Source organism: Onychomys torridus, chromosome 15 (genome assembly GCF_903995425.1).
Source record: "Onychomys torridus chromosome 15, mOncTor1.1, whole genome shotgun sequence".
NCBI classification, from domain to species: domain Eukaryota; kingdom Metazoa; phylum Chordata; class Mammalia; order Rodentia; family Cricetidae; genus Onychomys; species Onychomys torridus.
Window position 1 is genome coordinate 42,685,531 of NC_050457.1, and position 21,168 is coordinate 42,706,698.

Below are 21,168 nucleotides of genomic sequence, written 5' to 3' on the forward strand. Positions count from 1 at the left end.
ATTGGATGTTCTAAACTGCATTTTTGTCACAATGAATGACATTTAATAGAAAATTAGTGGCTTCAGCTGATGCCTTCAGACGTCTTGTTATTATATTAATAAGTTAGGATTCTTTAAATCTATAAAACTAACCATGTATACCAACACTTCTGAAATTCACACAGGTAAGTAGTTAAATATATTAATAATGTGTATATTTGTAATGCTTAACTGCTTTCACAACTTTCCAGTAGAGTAGCAGTGTTTGTAATAACATTTTTCACTCCAGATGTGTCGGCAATTGTTTAGCTTTGCAGAAATGTTAGGTCTGCACAAATTTTAAAAAAAAAAATGGAGAGGGGTATGTGTGCTGTTTTTACTTAAATTATCTTGGGACTATTTCTAGAAGGGTGGACATAAATATATCCTTTCATATATGAGTTATATATAAGTATATATAAATTCTGTCTTTTTTCTTAAGTGGCTATATAAAAGCCAATTATATGAATGTACAGTAATAAATTTAACCAAATTCTTGCTTAGATTGTTAGATAGGTTTCTTGGCAATGAACATACTTATATATAAAATGTTAAATTTGTGTTCTGAGACTTAGTTATTTTGAGGATAGTACATGATAATATAAAAGTACAATTTTGAATTAGCTTTGTGACCATACACAAATTATTCAAATTGCATTCAGTCCTTCCTTGTATAAACTCTCCTTTTCTCCATCACTGCACTTAGAATTAGCCTCCTTAGTGTGCCCCTCCAAATCATACATGATCCATCTCTAATTGACTCTTGACCACCACCAGCCCTTCCTCAGTTTTCTGTTTTAGCTATTGACTTTTTTTCCTCAAAGGTATTAGTTAAGTCAAGCCTCCTTGGAACCAGCATGCTGCATCTGCCTGCTGCATAGGATATCTTCCCACAGATTTTTGGGAGGGAGTGGTTTTGTTTTTCATTTTCCGTCAGTTCAGATGTTAACTCCTACATTTAAAAATATTTTTTAGACTTATTTGCTTTATTTTCTGTGTATGGGTGTTTTGCCTACAAGTAATGTGTGTGGTGTCTGCACAGGTCAGAAATAGGCATTGCATCCCCTAGAACAGGATTAACAGGTGGTTGTCAGCACCTCTGCAAGAGTAACAAGTGCTTTTAACTCTGAGCGTTTGTCCACGCACCTCCAGATATTAACTCTCAAGACTGTCTGGCCTTGCTTTCCAAATACTTCAGCATCTGAATGTACCTTGCATCCTGGGATTATGAGAAGAAAACTCTGTCCACTTTATTTGTGGCACTACAGTGTCCTGGAAGTACTTTCAGCACCTGAACAGTTTGGCACTTAGCATACAGCTTGTTTTGAACTACTGACCCATCTACCTCAGTGTCTAGTGCTAGAGTTATTGCCGTGTGCCTTGAGAGGAAAAATTGCCCTTGTGTGACTATTTTTTGTACTCACTGACTAGAACTTGAAGCCTTTCATAAGCTGCTTCTCTAGTTTGCTCATATTTCATATGATTTCTAATTTGAGTTTATTTGGAGAAGGATAAACATCATCAAGCCGTGTATGTGTTTGAACATAACATATAGACTTCAGCACGCTTTAGAAAGTATTCCGTGTGATGAGAGCAGGAGGGATATTATTCTGGCCTGATACCTTTTTCATAATTTTATCAAGACTCCTGACATTATTTATAAGGCTTAGCAACTACCAAAAATGGGATGTTTTCAGTGGGGAAAAAAATAGTATCTTAGAGCTATTGCTACTATCCAGATTGGTTAGAAACCTAATAAAGCAACCAGAAAGTCTCCTGCCACTTTTATTATGATGTAATTTTATATTTGAGCTGTTAAATATGCTTCCCTGTCCTTAGGTATTGACAAATAGATGACAAAGCATACTAGTTTTGTTTTTGTTTTTTGTTTTGTTTTGTTTTTTTGGTTTTTTTTCAGTATAGACTTTGTCAAACATCTACAAGGATAGACTAGATAGTACAGTATAGTGAATGTTCCTAGGCTGACAATTCTGGTCTCTGTATGTTTGGTCCATCCCTTCCCTATAGTTTTAGTGCAAAATTTGTAACTAGGTCTTATTTCATCTGTAACTAGATTCTTACTTCTTACTTTTTTTTTTTAGTGAAATTCCTTTAAACTTTATTTCTGTGCCATAAGTCTGCTAGGATTGGAAAGACAATTCTTTGTCTTAATGGAGCTTCTTCTGTTAAAACATGTCAGTTAGACAAAGAAGAGGACCAGCAAGCTGAATGCACTTACATTTTGTGATGTTCTTTACAGTTATGTGAGATCCCTAAAGACCCCAAATTAAAGCCACTGCATGCTTCTGTTGGTAGTTATAGGAATTCAGTTGTCTTATTCTGTTGTTGTTTGTTTTCATTTTTGAACTGTAGGAGTCCTATGAGGATGGTTGTGAGGATTATCCCACTCTGTCAGAATATGTTCAGGATTTTCTGAATCATCTTACAGAGCAGCCTGGCAGTTTTGAAACAGAAATTGAACAGTTTGCAGAAACCCTGAATGGATGGGTCACCACAGACGATGCTTTGCAAGAACTTGTGGAACTCATCTACCAACAGGTAGGTAGGCTCATAGCAGAAGGTGACCTGCTAGTTTCTCTGGAGCCCAGAGATAGTGAATATTCTTTGAAGGAGGCCGGGTTCCTGTCAGTTCCATCCGTACTTGTTACTACTTTGTGGTTAACAGGAGCTTTTGAAGTGTGACTTGGATAAAATTTCTGTTCTTAGAGACCCAAGGCTAGAGCCAGGCTATACTGTCAGCTGACCTGCATAGCCACAGCTCTGTGGAAGCAGCCCCTATAGCTTAGCCAGGGCTCTGCACACATAAGCAGTGATACAAAGCAGGGTTTAGGCTCTGACAAGGAAACCACACAGGAATCACACCTACCGTCCACATAAGCCCCTTTTGTTGCATTGAACCTAACATACACAAAGCCGTTGCGGGTTCCCCCTGTGTTTAACTCTGTAGGATTATTGGAGACGTGAGAAAAAGTTGTGAGAGAAATTTGTTCGCTCACTAATGAGCTCTCTTTCAGAAGTTGTTGAGGATTGAGTTGAGTGGCAGAATATTGGCCGGGCAAGTGCAGGGCCCTGAGTTTAGTCCCCAGCACTGAGATAGATAGACACAAATAAGCCAGGCTGCAAAATAGTCCAACACTAAGTTTCAACATTTCTTCTTGTCTTCATTGATTTGTTTGTTCATGTGTTTTTGAGAAGGCCTCACTCTGTATTTTAGGCTGGCCTGGAACTCACTATCTAGCCCAGACTGGTCTTGAACTAATGGTTATTCTGCCTCAACCCTCCAGGCTGTAGGATTTGACCAGGCTCACTCTTAGGTTTTAAAAACTTGTATCTTAAGTCCTTAAAAGACTTACCAGCAGGGGGCTGGAGAGATGGCTCAGCAGTTAAGAACACCGACTATTCTCCCAGAGGTCCTGAGTTCAATTCCCAGCACCCACATGGTGGCTCTCAACCATCTGTAATGAGATCTGGCACCCTCTTCTGAATACATAAAAAATAAATAAATCTTAAAAAAAAAAAAAAAAAAGACTTACCAGCTTATATGATGGTAACAATTTAACATATAAACAAGTTATTTCTTATAACTAGGTATAATGTCATATAACACCAGCTTTCATTGTCACATATTGGGCAGTGGCACATTAATACCATATAAGGGTACAAACTGTATTAGACAGTGCTGTCTTTCTCCACCAAAACTTTACTTTTAAAATTATTTTCAGTACGATTTTACGTTTGAGAAGGTTCCTTTTTTACTGTACCCAAAGAGTTATTAACATGTACAGAAGAGCATACGTTACAAAGATAGAAACCATAGGCATTACTCCAGCTTCTAAGAGGTCTAGGTCTGTCATCTTTAGGTTTCAAGATTAGGGAGGCTGTCTTAATCATCAGGTGTGTAACTCAATTCTGCCACATGAAACCACAAAGAGGAAGCAGATAGTCTAGAAAGGAAGGGGTCTTTACTAGCATTGCTAATTGGATCTCCAAGTTTTACACTTGAAATAATAAGTTTTGCATTCAGTGGACCTTGAGTTGTTTCCCCATGTGAACTGCTGTTGTTCTCTACCTTGGGGGTGGGGCATTCTGATGGAAAGTTCAATGAAAGAAGAGTATACGAGTATACCCTGTCTAAAAAAAAGAAAAAAAAAATCATGTTGTAAAAAAATCATATTGTAGGTGGAGAGAATGGGAGGTAAGAGGTTTTACTTGCTTAAAGTAAGTGGTAGCTAAAGTCTCATTTTCCCATGTGGGGAAACAAGTAGGAAATTGTGTTTAAACTGAAAAATCGTAGATATAAAGACTAAAATCCTTCAGCCAATAATGGGAAAAGCAGAAGTTTGACTTTCTTTTGTAAAGCATATATGATACAAGGAGAAATTAGTGGTTTTTTTCTTGTTGAAATGAATCAAATGTGAGCCAAAAAAAAAAAAAAACCCTAGAAATAAAAATATGTAATTATAAAGCGTTTGTTGTTTCTGATAATGCTAAGATTCTACAAATGGGTACTCTAGCTCAATGATTACTAAAGTGTTACTCCAACTCTGTCCACTTTATACAAACCTGAGCAGAGACGGTAACTCGTTGTCTTCTAGTAAATGGATCCAGAAGCTGTGGTTGGTTGGTTCTCTGTGACCTGAGTCAGGCTCCTTGGCCCCTGGGTGTGAGTTTTCTCATCTACCCTGAGGTGGTGCCATGTGTCCTCCGCTCTTCTCTAAAATCTGCAGGTGAAGTCGGAGTTTTTGAGGGCTGCTTCTGCTACCTTACACATCCCTGAGGATGTGGTATTTTCTTAACTGCATTGTTACTTTTTCATCTTCTACTTTGAAACAGTTGTTTTGATTTCCTTTTCAGTCCAAGTGTTTTGGGATGTTCATTCCGGGTACTGTTAACTACCTTTTGTGTGTCAAACAGAAGCTAGGGAGGTTAGTAGTGGCCAAGTTCACAAACAGAATACTTGCATGTCTTGTTGCCCTGAGAAGCAACATTGATCAATAGTTTGGCAGCTATTCTCATCATTCGTAATTGTTACCAAGCAGCTGTGTACACATCGGTATTTTCTGCAAAAAATGGGTTAACATCTAGAAACATTTCTAATTGTTTCCAGTAACCTCAGGTAAATGAGGAATTGGAGAAGTTGCCTTAAACATTTTTCTTTGTACTGTGGTTCTTAGTATAAGGATAGGTGGGAGGATTCATGTCTTATGCCTAACAAAAACCTTTTAAAATATACTATATAGTTCACTTTGGTAGCCAAAATGGTTTTCCTCCATAAAATGTTGCTAAGTGTTTGCATTGATAATAATGTATTTGTGTCATACAAAACTTTTCTTTTTAAAAGGCTACGTCTATCCCAAATTTCTCTTACATGGGAGCTCGCCTGTGTAATTACCTGTCCCATCATCTGACAATTAGCCCACAGAGCGGCAACTTCCGCCAGTTGCTACTTCAAAGGTCAGTGTGAATGAAATTACAGATAATAGAATTTGACCATTGATGTTTTCTAAAACCCTTATGATATAGAGAGTTGCAGGGGGATATAGGCAGACCAGTCTGATTTCCAAAAATCTTAAAACTTATAATCAAATATGTCAGTCTTTCCTATTATAGCCTTTGCCTTTGGCTTTGGACTTAGGATTGCCTTTCCCAGAATCATCAAAATGATAATTGATTACTGGTGTGTTTTTAAGTACTTTGGTAGTTTTGGTTTGAGAACTTAAGTTAGATAAAAATGAGTGATTTGTTTTCCTTGATTGATTTGAACTACCACCTGCATCACACTGCATTCTTCTTAGACTTGAACTTTTAAAATCTGGACTCTTCTATTATGTTCCATCTATCATTGGCTCTTGTTTTTTCTAATTGCTATATAATAGCTATTTTAAGAGCTCTAAAATTTTAATTATTTAGTCTAGATAGTTCTCTGTTCTTGTGGAATCTTCTTTGCTGTACACCTTTTTACCGTGTAGTACACCTTTTTATAGTGTAGAATTAGTGTTTAGATTATACAAACATTGTTGGAATTACATCTTAATAGTTGGCATTGATTCATGAACTACTAGGGAAAACTTTAATTTTCTTTTTTTTATAATTTATTTTTATGAGCATTGATTGGTGTTTTGCTTGCATGTCTGTGTGAGGGTGTCAGATCCTCTGGGATTGGAGTTATGGACAATTGTAAGCTGCCATGTGGGTGCTGGGAATTGAACCTGGGTCCTCTGGAAGAGCAGTCAATGTTCTTGACCACTGAGCCATCTCTCCGGCCCCTAATTTTCTTAAAGTGAGTATGGTAGTTCACACCTGAGACAGGATTGCTTCAAGTTCAAGGCTAGCCTGGCATACATAATAAATTCCACTTAAGCCCAAGCTACAGAGTGAGATCCTCCCTCAAAGAATTAAAACTAATTTTTTAAAAATCTCATCATTTGAGTGGTCTTTAGCAATAAAATTATTTTCATGTTTAATAAGTTTATTATCACTTTTTCTTTAAACATACATCTAATGGGAAGCTAGAGATATAGTTTGGGACTAGAGTGCAAACCCCCGAGTTTAGTTTGCACAGTAGAAGCCTGCATGTATGTGTGTGCACAGACACACACATCAAAAGATGAATCGTTACAAGATATTTCTGAGTAAGAATTCTAAAGATAGAACCCAGCTAACATGGAAGAGGAAAACTCAGAGGGTCCCACCCTAGACAGAGACTTGCAGGCAACTAAGGAGTGCTGAGAGTAGGGAAACATAATCCCTAGTGTCTTAGAGTTCTGCTGCTGGGATGGAACACATGACCAAAGCAACTTGGAGAGAAAAAAGTTTATTCAGCTTACACGTGTGTATCACTGTTCAGCATCAAAGGAAGTCAGGACAGGAACTCAAACAGGGCAGGAACCTGGAGGCAGGAGCTGATACAGAAGCCATGGAGGAGTGCTGCTTATTGTCTTGCTCCTATGGCTTGCTCAGCCTGCTTTCTCATAGAACTCAGGACCACCTAAGGATGGCACCACCCACAATGGGCCAGGCCTTCCCACATCAACCACTAGATCTACTAGTCCCTACAGCCAGATCTTATAGATGTGTTTTCTCAATTGAGGTTCCCTCCTTTCAGCTAATTCTAGCTTGTGTCAAGTTTACATAAATACTATCCTGCATGCCTCAGGAAGAGGCATTGGTTATCTGATACCAAGTGCTCAGCCCTGAAATTATATGCATACAAGTAACATTAAACGGACTGAGCAGGGTATGCACATGCATGCATGCAACAACAATTAAAAATTAAAAGGCTGGAGACCGTGTATTTTGAGAGGAAAGAAGAGGTGAAATGAATGATGTAATTATATCTTAATTTCAAAAAATGTAAGAAACGATTGATACAGGTGGTACTTGAAATACACATGTAAAGCTGAATTGTGCCAGCAGCTCAAGTGGAGAGCCATTCAGAGAAAAGGAAAGGATAGATGGGCTCCTGTCCTGTACCAGATTAAATACCAGGCACGTCAGACTAAAGCAAGACGAGTAGGAAGTATGTAACAAGCAAACATATCTCGGGCTGTCCAAGCTATTTTGAGCAAGACATTGTACCCATAAGCCATAAATTTAGATTAGAAAATTTAGTTACATATAAATTCTATTTGGGGGAAGTCAAATTTAGATGAAGTAAAAATTAGAAATTTTATACGTAGCAATGAGCTCTTTAGTGCATTAATAGAGATGTCTAGGAATGAGTAAGAAAAAGTGTAATGGGGCTGGAGAGAGGAGGGCTCATAGGTTAGGAGTACCTGGCTGCTCTCCCAGAGTCTGGGCTTTGATTCCCAGCACTGCATGGCCGGCCACTCGCAGCCACCACTGACTCTGGTCCTGGCGCCCTTTTCTGGATTCTGTGTGCACACGGTACACATAACATGCAGGCAGAACACCTATACACATATAAATAGTAAATTTTCAAGAAAAAACGATTCAAATGGCTCTGGATAAATGCAGTTTGGATGGAAAAATAAAAATGCAGTTACATATATTTCTAAAAAATGTCCTTACTGTAATAGTACAAACTGTAGTGTCTGGAGAGAGAAAGTAGATTACAAGCAGGGTACGGTGCCAGAAAGGCCACCTTATTAAATTTCTCATTGAATTTTCTTTGACTTTCTTTCCACTGTGTGAACTTCTACAGTAACGTAAAACTGTCAATAATATGAGTGGGAAACTGAGCACAATTCTACCCTTAAAAGACTATATCTAGGTACTTTGCAAAAGACAAAAGAAAGGTGCAGTGGTATGGGGGTGGTTATCTGGTTTCTGTTTTCACCTTTGTGAAATAAACACAGGTTCTTTCTGTAACTGAAAAGAGCTTTAGTGGATTTAGGGTCTTTCATCTGGATAATTATCTATGCATGGTAGTAAGGATTTACTTAGGCACATCCTTTGTGTCTTATGGCCTTAGAAATTTATGAAAGAAGAAGTCTGTTTTATTAAATTACGACAGAGAGAAAGTAGGAAAAGGTTTGGATAGCTGAGTTGCCATTGATAAATTAGCCCTTTTGCTATTTTAACTGGTGCCCTTTCCATATGTATAGCTTCTGATGAGAATTCCTTTAGTATGTTTGAGAAGGTAACATACCTTGCTGTGTTTGACTCAAAAAATGGTGCTCATTAGGGTATAGCACGTGATATTAGAATCGGGCTACATGGAACAATAAATGTAAGTCTGTGGTCATTTCACACCTCCCAGTAAACGTTTGGGCAAGAGAGGATTTCTTCGTTTAAAGAAAACTATTGCAAGCTGGCTATGTGGAAACCATTCAGTTTCCAAAAGCTCTTAACTACTGAGTGATCTTTCCAGCCCCCCCTTCTAAAAAAATGAACTGTCAGCATCAGTTTTATAAAACAAATTACTTTCCCAGCCATTTCCTACTACTTTTTTTTTAAAAAAGAAAGAAAATGAAAACCTTTATTTTAAAAAAAATTCATTTTAGTAATAGTGGCTAACACCATAATTCCCCTCTAGAGTCTAAGGTAGACAATTAGGATTAGTTTAGATGCCTTGGAACTGTGAATATAAACCCCAAGATTTTGGTTTCTGTGTGAAGCCAGTGGACTGAGTTAGGGAAAAATAAATAAGAAAAAATCAGTTATTTGACACCTTCGGTCTCCATTGGAAAGAGAGACAGATTAAATGCTTTGGACTTTATGGTTTCAACTGGTGCGGGTGTGGTTTTTTTTGTTTTGTTTCTTAACCCAAGGTATAATCACTGATAAATATATACTGGGAAGAATAAGAGTAAAGAATTTAGTTGGATGTGGTGGTACAAAATCTAATCCCAGACCTTGGGAGGGCAGATGAGGAGGGCCGTGGATTGAAGGCTTGGCTAAGTGACATAGTGAGTTCAAGCCAGCCTGGACAACTCAGCTAAAATCCATCTAAAAAATGCAAAATGCGGCTGGGGATATAGTTCATTGTTGCCTTGTGCACACAAGTCTTCAGATTCAATCCCACCCCACTTCCCACAAAAACTTAAGGATCCCCCCACCACCCCTTCAGCTTACCTGGGTACACATACATACATATTCTCTACAGGAAAGAAAGAACACTTTAGAGATGGACAGAAGTAGTGTTTCTTACCAACAATAGCTGTAAGGCGTGATGTGATGTTCCTGTTTTGGTGCTAGAATGTTGTAAACCTTGTGAAGTCTGTATTGTTCATATTACAGTTTGATCCGATAGTGTTCTGCTTCTTCCTGTCAGTATCTGACACTGCGTCTTTGAAGAGGTCAGGACAGTCATTGCACTAGCCTGTGTTGCTGTCAGTCACTAGACTGACAGGTGACCGTCCTGTTTTCTGTTCACACACACAAAGCCTCGTCTTCATTAGGTGCCGGACGGAGTATGAAGTTAAAGACCAAGCTGCCAAAGGAGACGAGGTGACTCGGAAACGGTTCCACGCATTCGTGCTGTTTCTGGGAGAGCTCTACCTTAACCTGGAGGTGAGAGTGGTTCTTACTAGTGAACACGCAGCATGCTTCCAGGGAGGAAGTGCAGTGACCTCTGCCGAGGGAGAAGTGCCTGCAGTCCAGCACTTGGGAGGAGTCGTCCTGCGCAGTGAGGCCCCGTCACAGTTAAACACTATGAGGGAGAGGAGAGAAAGCAGATCCTTTCCTACCTGTTATATTTGAATGGAACATTGATAGCATTTGTTCTGCTCATGAGCAGGATGTTACAAAATGATCAGTAAGCTTTTAAAAGCCCTTAGGCTCTCAGGAAGCTAACTCTCAACCAGGCTGCCTCACACTTGTAACCTTCCTCCTGCCTTAGTCTCCCCTGTGCTAGGATTATAAGCCTGAGCCACCACACTCAGCTTCAGGGCTGGATTATTTTAACCATAGGATTAATCATGATGAACTTTAAGTCTTAGTATGTTCCTTTTTTCAGTTTGTTTGTTTCAGTTTTGAGACAGGGTTTCTCTGTGTAGCCTTGGCTGTCCTGGAACTTGATCTGTAGACAAGGCTGGCCTTGAACTCAGTAGAGATCGCTTGCCCCTTCCTCCTGAGTGCTGGGATTAAAGGTGTGTGCTACCCCATAAAAAATCTTAAAATACCAATTTTTTTAATGGTGGCTTGAATTACAGAATGTTTAGTGAGGTAGCAGTATTGAAGTGGTCGTATATTTCTATGATGCTTTAAGTATAATGAAGAATTAAATTTTGCCTGTAATCTACAGTTTTATTGGAGGTCTTCTGTAGAGAGAACAATTACAGTTAGTTTGATGAAGTTTGATGAACTGTGTTCCTGTGGTTTTTATATTTAACGGAAAGACTTAGATTTACAACGTCTTCATAGGCTATCTATGTCTGTACCACATTTGAGTATTGTTGTTTACTGTTTTTTCTCCTGAAGATCAAAGGAACAAATGGGCAGGTTACAAGAGCAGATATTCTTCAGGTTGGTCTTCGGGAACTACTGAATGCTCTGTTCTCTAATCCTATGGATGACAACTTAATTTGTGCAGTAAAATTGCTAAAGGTTGGTTTTTCTTTAAAAAAAAATTGTTTTTTTACATTTATTGTGTGTGCATGTGCACACATGCACTAAAAGACAACTTGAGGGGTTTTCTTTCTACCTTGTTGGTTGTGGGACATCTTTCGTCCCAGCCCATTTGTAAATGTGCTTTTCTTTCTATGTTTGTGTGCCCTTACAAAAAGTTCTTAGTCTATTTTAGCTTTTTTATCTTTTGCCTCCCAGATGGACAGACATTCCTAATCACTCCCGAGGAATTTAGCTCTGTATTGAGTAACTTCTTAGTGTCCTACTGTATCAAATACAGTGTTCATCTATTACTTGAATGCACATTGGGCCATTTCCCATTTGTCTACTGGAGTGCTGTGGGCAGTCTTTCATTATGTCTTCATGGGTGCTTCTGAAAATTACATTTTTGAACAGATTCAGAGGGTCGATGAACAGAGGTATTGTATGTTGACAGATAATACCCAAGTTTCATGAGCTACGGTATACTCTTCCTAGTTATGAATGAGTATACCTCTCCACATCTTTCAGGGAAAAGTAGTATCAGTTTGGGTTTGCTGTTGTCATGAATAAAAAAATCCTCTCTATAATTTGAAGTTACCTGATGAGTAGTCAGTTTAAGCATTCCTTCATGCTCATTGGCCATTTGTTTTTGTGAATGGCCTGTTCATGTCCTTAATTTCTTTCTTTTTAAACATTCCACATACTCTGTTTCTGCATGTGTGTGTTCATGTACACGTATTTGTACACATAGGCACACATGCATGGTGCAGGCACACATGCATGGTGCAGAGCACATGACTTTGGGAGTTGGTTCTCACCTTCCGCTTTGTTGAGGCAGCTGCTGGGCTTCATGCTCGAGGCTACCTGGCTGATGAGCTTCTGGGTGATAGTCCTGCTTTTACCTCCCACCCCACTGTAGGAATTCTGGGATTACAGGTGTGCACCACCACATCAGCTTGTTTTAGGGGCTTGAACTAAAGTCATCACATTTGCACAACTAACTACGGGGTGAGCTAGCTTTCCAGCCCCTTTAATGTTTTTCTTGGAGATTTTTTTTTTTAATTCAAAACACACATGCACAAATTGAATATATGTGTATGTATGCTGTGTGTTTTGAGAAGGTGTCACAATGTAGATCTGGCTGTCTTGGAACTTGCTATGTAGACCAGGCTGGCCTCAAACTCACAGAGATCTGCCTGTCTCTGCCTCCCAGGTTCTGGTATTAAAGGAATATACCACCATATCTGGCTTTTGATTATTTTTTAAAGAGAAACATTCATTAAAATTTAATAGCCAAGCTGGAGAGATGGCTCAGTAGTTAAGAGCACTAGTTTTTCTTCCAGAGGTCCTGAGTTCAATTCTCAGCAACCACATGGTGGCTCACAACCATCTATAATGAGATCTGGCACCTCTTTTGGCCTGCAGGCATACATGTAGGCAGAACACTGTATACGTAATAAATAAATCTTTTAAAAATTAATAGCCAATCCTAATCACATAGAGAATATAATGTAATTATGGATGTGAAACCATATAGCTTTATTTTCTTATTAGTCAAAAGCAGAGATGGTATAGAAGTCCCCGGTATGGGCAGAAGGCAGAGAATAATTGAAAATATCTAACCATTTAGTTGCTCTTGTTTTAAAAAAGAGGTCCACCAGCTTTTGCTAATACCTTTTTAAAAATCTCTCCTCTATGTTGCTTTCCTGATTTTTACTGACATGTGTGCTTTTAGTTGACAGGGTCAGTTTTAGAAGATACTTGGAAGGAAAAGGGAAAAACTGACATGGAAGAAATAATTCAGAGAATTGAAAATGTTGTCCTAGATGCAAACTGCAGCAGGTAGGAAAATAAGCCTTAGATCTCAGGCTTGTATCTCTTTTTTTCTTCCAGGTTTTTAAATCGTGTACTTCATCAAAGTAATTAAGATTATGGATCAACCCAGTATTTTTTTGCCTATGGCTTCTCACTACTAAGTTTTGCTCCTACTATACTTAAAGTTGAAAACTTAAAATTTTCTTTGTGGTAAGATATGATGAATCTATTAAGAAAGAAAATGATTTAGACTTTAAACATGGACCCACTGTTTGTGTAGTGAACTCTACCATAATGTAATGTAAGTAATGTAAGAGACCAGTGTAATTGATGACCATATGTATAGTCCACTTTAAGTGGAACAGATTTCAAGGTTTTTGTTTTGTTTTGTTTTGTTTTAAGACAGTCTCACAATGTAGCTCTGGCTGGCTTTTAACTCAGTATTGACCAGGCTGGTCTCAAACTTAAATCCCAAGTGCTAGGTTCAAAGGTGTGTGCCACCAAGCTCAGTTTCAAGCTTGTTTTTTAAAAGTGAAAATAATACAGTGAATTATTTCATTGAAAATGTCTAGAAATTTAAAACATCAGGTGTCTATGTTCAGTTGAGTAAATGGAGCCTCGCTGGAAATACTTTGGAGCCTGAAAGCACTTGGGCAGTGGATGCGTAGTAATTTGTTTCCTATTTTTGTCTGCAGAGATGTAAAACAGATGCTCCTGAAGCTTGTAGAACTTCGATCAAGTAACTGGGGCAGGGTCCATGCAACTTCAACATACAGAGAAGCTACCCCTGAAAATGACCCTAACTACTTTATGGTATGCTGTCTTTACATTTTAAGTTTCACTTAATGCTTTGTCTTAGTTACTTTTCTATAGTTGTAGTAAAATACCATGACCAAGGCACCTTAAAAAAGAAAGCCTTTAGTTGGGCCTGCAGTTACAGAAGGTTAGAGCCTATGATGGTGGAGCAGAGCAGATAGGAACAGCTGGGAGCTCCTCACGTCCTGCCTCCAGTGACACACTTCTGATGGGCGATATTGTTCTGTATGTTGTGAATATGTGTTGCTCTGACTGGTTGATAAATAAAGCTGTTTGGCCAGTGGTGAGACAGAATAGGGTTAGTGGGGACATTCTAACTAGAGAGGCGGAAGGAGAAAGGCAGAGAGGAAATGCCAGCCAGCTGCCCACAGAGCAGCAAGAAATGGGATGCAGGTAAAGCCACAGAACATGTAGCTAGCAAGACATAGATTAATAGAAATGGGTTAATTTAAGATATAAGAGCTACCTAGCAGGAAGCCTGCCATGGCCATAGTTTAAAAGTAATATAAGTTTCTGTATGTTTACTTGGGTCTGAACAGCTGCAGATCGGGTGGGACAAAAAAAAAAAAAACTTCGACTATACACTTCCTCCAGCAAGGCCACACCTCCTAATCCTTCCCAAACAGTTCCACCAACTACAGACTAAGTATTCAAGTATACGAGCCCATGGGGGCTCTTCTTGTTCAAACGACCACGTGGTTTTGGACATTGCTTGAATTATATAAAGCTATTCTCATAATCCAGTGCCAATTAAAAATTTTTATTGGCATAGGAGCCAGCAGGCCATGCAAAAGAAAGAGAAGGCCCTCTAATGAAGAGGAGGCTAAATCAAGACCATCAATTGTCAACGAGTGATGATGTCTAAGTCAGCATTATAGCCAAATTCCTACATCTCAGATGTTATGTGCATGCAGTAGTAAATAAAAAAGGCCAGGATGCCCTGTAGCTTCTGACTTCACCAAATGTAAAGAAGCTACAGAGGAATGCTCAACCCCAATCTTGTAAGCTTCTTAAAAATGACAGAATAATAAGAAAACTAAACTACAAGCCAAGTCAGCATTCAGTCACAGTTCAGCCAGGGATAGACCAAACACTTGACAACAGGGTCTAGAGCTATAGAGGGGAGATGACCAAATGGAAACCTAAAAGCTGTCTGCATTCCCAGTAGACTGGAGGGCTATTAGGAAGCTGGGGTGCTTATTTGTGTACAGGACTTACTGCAGGTGATTGGTCAGCCATACTAGTCTAGTGTACTTCAAAATGAGTTCCTGCTTTATCATTTGATTTGTCCTAGAATGAACCAACGTTCTACACATCTGATGGTGTTCCTTTCACTGCAGCTGACCCAGGTATGTTGTCTCGGTCACTTCCCCCTTTTTTTTAAAGTAGTAAATTACATAAACCCACTCTTTGACAGTTTAAAGTATGGCTTTTTCTTTTTTTGAGGAGGAGGGTGGGTTTTTGTTTTTGTTTTTCTTTCAAGACAGGGTTTTCTCTGTCTAACAACTCTAGCTGTACTGGAACTCACTGTGTAGCCCAGGCTGGCCTCAAACTCAGAGCTCTGCCTGCCTCTGCCTCCTGGGTGCTAGGATTAAAGGCATGCACCACCACCACCACCCAGAGAGTTTCATATATTATAAAATTGTAGGGTTACAATTTGTTATATGTTGTATTTAAGTTGATTACTTGGGACCATTCCAAGTAATTTATTTTAGTGTCTTGTTACTTTACTAGTCAGACTTCCTCCCACAATTAGGTGCAGTTATTTTTTTTTTTTTTTTTGTACTACTTAGTGTTTGTTTTATTCTTAAATTTTCAGATGATTAGGATAGAAGACAAAGGTGATTTTAGTGGACTGCATAGGCAGCAGCTTATATTGATGTTATTACAGTTACTAAGAATTACAGATTGCGCTAGTGTCTGTGATTCAGAGCTAATTAAAATCCAAATCTCTGCATACCTTCCAGTAAAGAATTCTATATAGAAAATTCTATATATGGCAGAAATTGTTACAGGTGGGACTGTAGACTAAGTGAGAGAAAGTCTTCCCATTTTGTACAGACTACAGCCAGCTACCATTGGGATTTTTCCAGCCTTTCCTCTGGATAACAACATCGGCTGTTACGTGCATCTGGCACAGGCGTGTCTCTTTCGGGTGAGGAAGTAGAACTAAATTATGGGGAGAGCATCCTCAGCTTCACCTAGCCAGTTCTACCAGATTGCTTTCCAGGGGTGATGGTCTTCAGTGTCCCACCCGCAGCTTAGACGGCTGCTGTTCTTTATTCTTGGCAGCCCAACTGTATGAAATTCTATGTAGCTCTTTTCATGACAAAGAACACTGAATTTCTTCCTGTGTGTGCATCTTTTTTTCTTTTTCCTTTGAAAATTGCTTATTGGTGGTTTTTCCACCATATCTGTCCTGGGTCATTTGTCTTACTGATTTGTGGTTCCTTACAAAGTAGAAAAAGGTGATCTTGGTCAGTTAAGGGTTTGTCCCTTTGTGCTATGTGACTGTCTTTCCATTTTGTTTATCTTCATATACATGCTTTGAGTTTTAATTTATCAGTCTTGTTTGTGCTGATTTTTACTTAATTACATTTTATTTTCTAAAAGTCATACTTTGCTGTTTTTCCTATTTAAGCCTTAATTTACCTACCTAATTTTTACATAGAAATATAGTAGATATTAAGTATTTTTCACTGTATTGTCTCAGCAAATATTAACTTATTTTTCCTCTCTTAATTTTAATAAGCCGCCTATGGTATACTGAATACTATTCATTCATGTGGATTCTTTGTTCAAATATTTGTCTTTATATACCAATAACCCATTCTTAAATATTCCTATGTAAGTCATGCTGTCTCTTATCTCTGGTAAGACAGATCTTAATCTGAGAGCCAGGCGGATGTCTGTGAGTTTGAGGCCAGCCTGGTCTACAGAGTGAGATCCAGGACAGGCACCAAAACTACACAGAGAAACCCTGTCTCAAAAAACCAAAAAAAAGGAAAGAAAGAAAAAAAAGACAATTACTTCGGTGTCAAAATATTATTGCAAGCTCATTTTTGTCTTTCTTAAACCTTTATTCAGAAATTATTTCAAAATTGCAAAAGAGTAAAAATTGCACCAAGACTATCCATTTGACCTTTTCCCAGAAATCTTTGGATAACAATTTACTCAGCTTTTTTGCTGTCTCCATACATTTTGTTTTCTTAAACCATTTGAATTATTACCTGCTTCAGAATGAATGTGGTAGTGATTTTACCCTTGGTTTTTCTTGATTAAGAACCTCTTGTCCCTTGGTTGCAGGAACCTCTCCCCAAAATTTTAGATTTGCTTTTGCCGGGAGCCACAGGTATATCACTAACTTGGAAACGGTTGGATGGTTTTTGGTTCTTTTTGTTTTGTTTTTCTTCGTGGGGGGTTGCCTTTTTTCTTTTTAAATGTGGAGAGTAGAAATTCGAGGTCAAATCTGTTACAAACTCTGGGTAAATGGTTTCTCCAGAGTGCCTGACCTCATTCCATACTCAAAAGTATAATTAACCTTTGTTTGCCACTGAGGTGTTTTATTTGCTTTTCCAGGTCCATCCTTTTAAGATGTCAACCCTTAGATGTTTATGAAGGATGAGAGATAGGTATATAGAGCATGAGTTCTATCTTCCTCTTCTACACAGACCTAGGGCTTTGTCTTTGAACGTTCTGTGTGTTTTTAAATGCCAAGCCCCTTGACGACTGAAACCAGCACCGTCTGAGCCTCCAAGCTGTGGTGTATGTGCATGATCTGGAATTCCCTGATATGGCCTGCATAGATACATTTAGAAGAATATCTTAGGTCGCCGGGCAGTGGTGGTGCACACGTTTAATCCCAGCACTCGGGAGGCAGAGGCAGGTGGATCTCTGTGAGTTGGAGGCCAGCCTGGGCTACCAAGTGAGCTCCAGGAAAAAGGCGCAAAGCTACACAGGGAAACCCTGTCTCGAAGGAAAAAAAAAAAAAGAATATCTTAGGTCAAGTACTTACAGCAGGAAATTTTTATGATTAAATTCTCTCTAACCTGTCAAAATTAGAATGACACCAGTCTCTGATATTGAATTAGAGTTTTATATACAGTCTTGGAAAAGCTTGGCCCTAACCCAGACATATAATAACCTTTCAAAACAGGAATGAAGATTAGCCTGGTGTGGTGCAGGCCTATAATCCTAGCTACTCTGGAGGTAGAGTCAGGAGGCTTTCAACACAAGCCTGGGCAATGTAGTAAGATCGTGGTTCAAGATAAAAATTAAGCTAGGTATGGTGGCACACACCTTTGATCTCAGTGCTTGGAGATAGAGGTAGGAGAATCTGTTAAGTTTGAGGCTGGCCTGGTTGGCATAGGATATTCCACAGCAGCCAGGGCCACATAAAGAGACCCTGTCTCAAACACAACACACACACACTAGTAACCAAAACCTATAAAAAGTAAAAAGAACCTGGTGTGGTGGCACACACCTTTAACACCAGCAATTGGGAGGTGAAGGCTGGAGTATCTGAGTTCAAGGCCTGCCTGGTCTACATAGGGAGTTCCAGGACAGCCAGAGCTATAGAAACCCTCTCTCAAACAAAAAGTTAAGAGATTTTGGGGTTATTAGTTCAGTTGTAGAGTATTTGCCCACTGTATATGGGAGACCCTGGGGTTCAATCTTCAGTAACCAACTGTGGAATATATTTACATTTAAAAACGATAGTGTGTATAAATATTTTAAGATTTGTGAGCATGCAAGGAAATGAGCAAGCCGAATATAATATAAATTTTATGAAAGCATGTTATGTAATTTTTACTATTTAAACATTGGTCTTCTTAAAGTCATTAAGAGGCTATAGGGACAAGAACTGCTCATTTTATAAGACTGTCTGCTCATTTTTTTCATGTGTTGTCTTGTAGATTACCAAGAGAAGTATCAGGAGTTACTTGAAAGAGAGGACTTTTTTCCAGATTATGAAGAAAATGGAACAGATTTATCAGGGGCTGGTGACCCGTAAGTTCTCTTTTTCACTACTGATATTTTTTGTGTCTGTATTCTTGTGTACATGTGTGCGTGCATGTGGAAGCCAGAGGAGTTTTTGTGTACATGTGTGCATGCATATGGAAGCCAGAGGAGTTCCTGTGTACATGTGTGCATGCATATGGAAGCCAGAGGAGTTCCTGTGTACATGTGTGCATGCATATGGAAGCCAGAGGAGTTCCTGTGTACATGTGTGCATGCATATGGAAGCCAGAGGAGTTCCTGTGTACATGTGTGCATGCATGTGGAAGCCAGAGGAGTTTTTGTGTACATGTGTGCATGCATATGGAAGCCAGAGGAGTTTTTGTGTACATGTGTGCATGCATATGGAAGCCAGAGGTTGGTGTCAGGTGTTCGTTCCCTTTAGTCACTGGCCACATTATTTTGAGTCAGGGTCTCTTGCTAAACGTGGAGGTAACTGATTTCACTTTGATTGGCTGACCTATAGGAATATGCCTGTACCTGCCCCCCAGATCTGGGATTACAGTCACTAGCCACCACACCCAGCTTTTTACATACATACTGGGGAGCTAAGCTCAGGTCTGCACACTCCATAGCAACTGCTTTACTCTGAACCATCCTCCTCACCCCCTTGTACTCATCTTCTTTAAGAAGCTCTGTGACCAAGTTTTGAGCATAACTAAACTAGAATAAAAATTATGAAAGAATGGCATTCGGGGCCAGCAAGACGGCTCAGCTGTCAGAAGTACTTCTTGGAAAGCCTTGCATTTGATTCCTGGAGTCCCCATGTAAAGGTGGATGTAGAAAACTGACTTCACAAAGTTGTCCTCTGACTTCCAATGAACACCTCGGAGTGCTGTGATTACAAGAGTGCGCCGCCATGCTGCAGTGCCTTGTGTCATTCTAAACTGCTGGAACTTGGGGAACAGGGCCATCTGGGTTATATAATCTCAAAAGTAGCTTCCTGCTATATAGTCTGATTTCAGATATTTGGCACAGTGACCTGTCATTGTGAGAAGAGCCTTGCAGAAATAACTTTCAATGTTAATTAGACATTACCCCTGGAAGGACAAAACTTTTCAGGTGGTATAAAAAAAAATCATAGGCAAATGTCATTTCTGAAATCATTTCATGTTCTAATTGAAGTTTATTAATAAGGTATAAACTTATATGTCAAGCCTTTTATTTACTTTTAAGTGCACATATCTAAAACTATAACAGAATTGAGTCTAGGAAAGTGCAGCTTAACATCTCCAGACATTTCCACATTTGGAAAACAGTAAAGTTACATGAATCATCTTTGGCTTCCTCTGCAGATACTTGGATGACATTGATGATGAAATGGACCCAGAGATTGAAGAAGCTTATGAAAAGTTTTGTTTGGAATCAGAGCGTAAGCGAAAACAGTAAAGTTAAATTTGAGGCTGTCAGTTTTGGTTTTTTGTTTTTATAAGTTTAGGTATGATGATTTAGCAGAACACAGGAAAGCAAGAAACTGTCAGACTTATACCAAATTAAGGATGTTGAGTTATGTTACTAATGTATGCAACTTTAATTTTGTTTAACACTACCTGCCAAAATAAACTTTATTCCCTGTAACTTAAAATGTGTATATATATATAATAGTTTTATTATGTACAGTTAATTCTACTGTTTTGGCTGCAATAAAATCGATTTTGAAATAAATGAAACGTTGAAAGAAAATTTTGCTAGCTGATTAGATGCTTATCGTTCAACTTCTTGAGGTAAAAAGTCTTAGCCTGGAAATACATATTACTGCAAAAATGTAGCATCCTTTTTTAGATATGATTATTACAGCTTTTATTTTAGTTTAACATTTGTTTCTCTATAAATTGAGTTTCAAATACTAATCACAATCATGAAAATCTTTAGCACCCAAGTCTTGGAGAATATAAACAACTTACTTACATATGTAGATGCTATTTGATATCAAGGGCTTTTAAACTGTCATTGAGGGGTGGGTAGGGTTTAGAACACCAGCTAAGGAGCCAAGACTTGATTGAGGATTTCTTCTAGTCATGTGCTCTGTTTGTTTCACCTGACTAACTTCATCACCTCCATCCTACAGCATTACTCTGCTCTCCTTATATGGCATTCTCATTTTTATTTCAGAGCATGGGTTGCATTGACTTTTTACTAGAGAATTTTACTAGGTATTTGTCATTCAGGTTTTCATCTGCTTTATAATTGATATACCGTGAAGATCACTTTTCTAATACTTTTACTATAATGTACCACCTCAGCCCTATTTAAGTCATGTTTTTACCTAATGTCAAATCTTTTTCCAACTAACTAAAACTGAATATCAAGGGTTGCTTGTAAATATGCATGTAAATAGTTGTGTTAATAACTCATTGTTTCACATTTGGTACATCTGTGTCTGCTTACACAGTTTCCTCACTTCTGCTTGTGTGTTCAGTCGGATTAAAATTAGAATTTGAAAATAAAACCTAGTTTTGTTCTAAG

The 21,168-nt window shown here is 38.6% G+C and overlaps 1 protein-coding gene across 3 annotated transcripts in view; it reads left to right on the forward strand.

The window, feature by feature from the left end:
• Paip1 (poly(A) binding protein interacting protein 1) overlaps window positions 1–21,167 on the forward strand; it is a 28,213-nt gene extending 7,046 nt beyond the window's left edge. For all 3 annotated transcript variants that reach the window (XM_036207444.1, XM_036207441.1, XM_036207442.1), the window contains exons 3-11: window positions 2,392–2,577; window positions 5,381–5,493; window positions 9,903–10,014; window positions 10,924–11,049; window positions 12,788–12,894; window positions 13,563–13,680; window positions 14,978–15,032; window positions 18,600–18,693; window positions 19,998–21,167. In XM_036207444.1, the coding sequence (XP_036063337.1) occupies window positions 2,392–2,577; window positions 5,381–5,493; window positions 9,903–10,014; window positions 10,924–11,049; window positions 12,788–12,894; window positions 13,563–13,680; window positions 14,978–15,032; window positions 18,600–18,693; window positions 19,998–20,091 (1,005 nt within the window). In that variant the 3' untranslated portion in view covers window positions 20,092–21,167. The remainder of the gene's footprint in view (window positions 1–2,391; window positions 2,578–5,380; window positions 5,494–9,902; window positions 10,015–10,923; window positions 11,050–12,787; window positions 12,895–13,562; window positions 13,681–14,977; window positions 15,033–18,599; window positions 18,694–19,997) is intronic.
• The last annotated feature ends 1 nt before the right edge of the window (window position 21,168 follows it).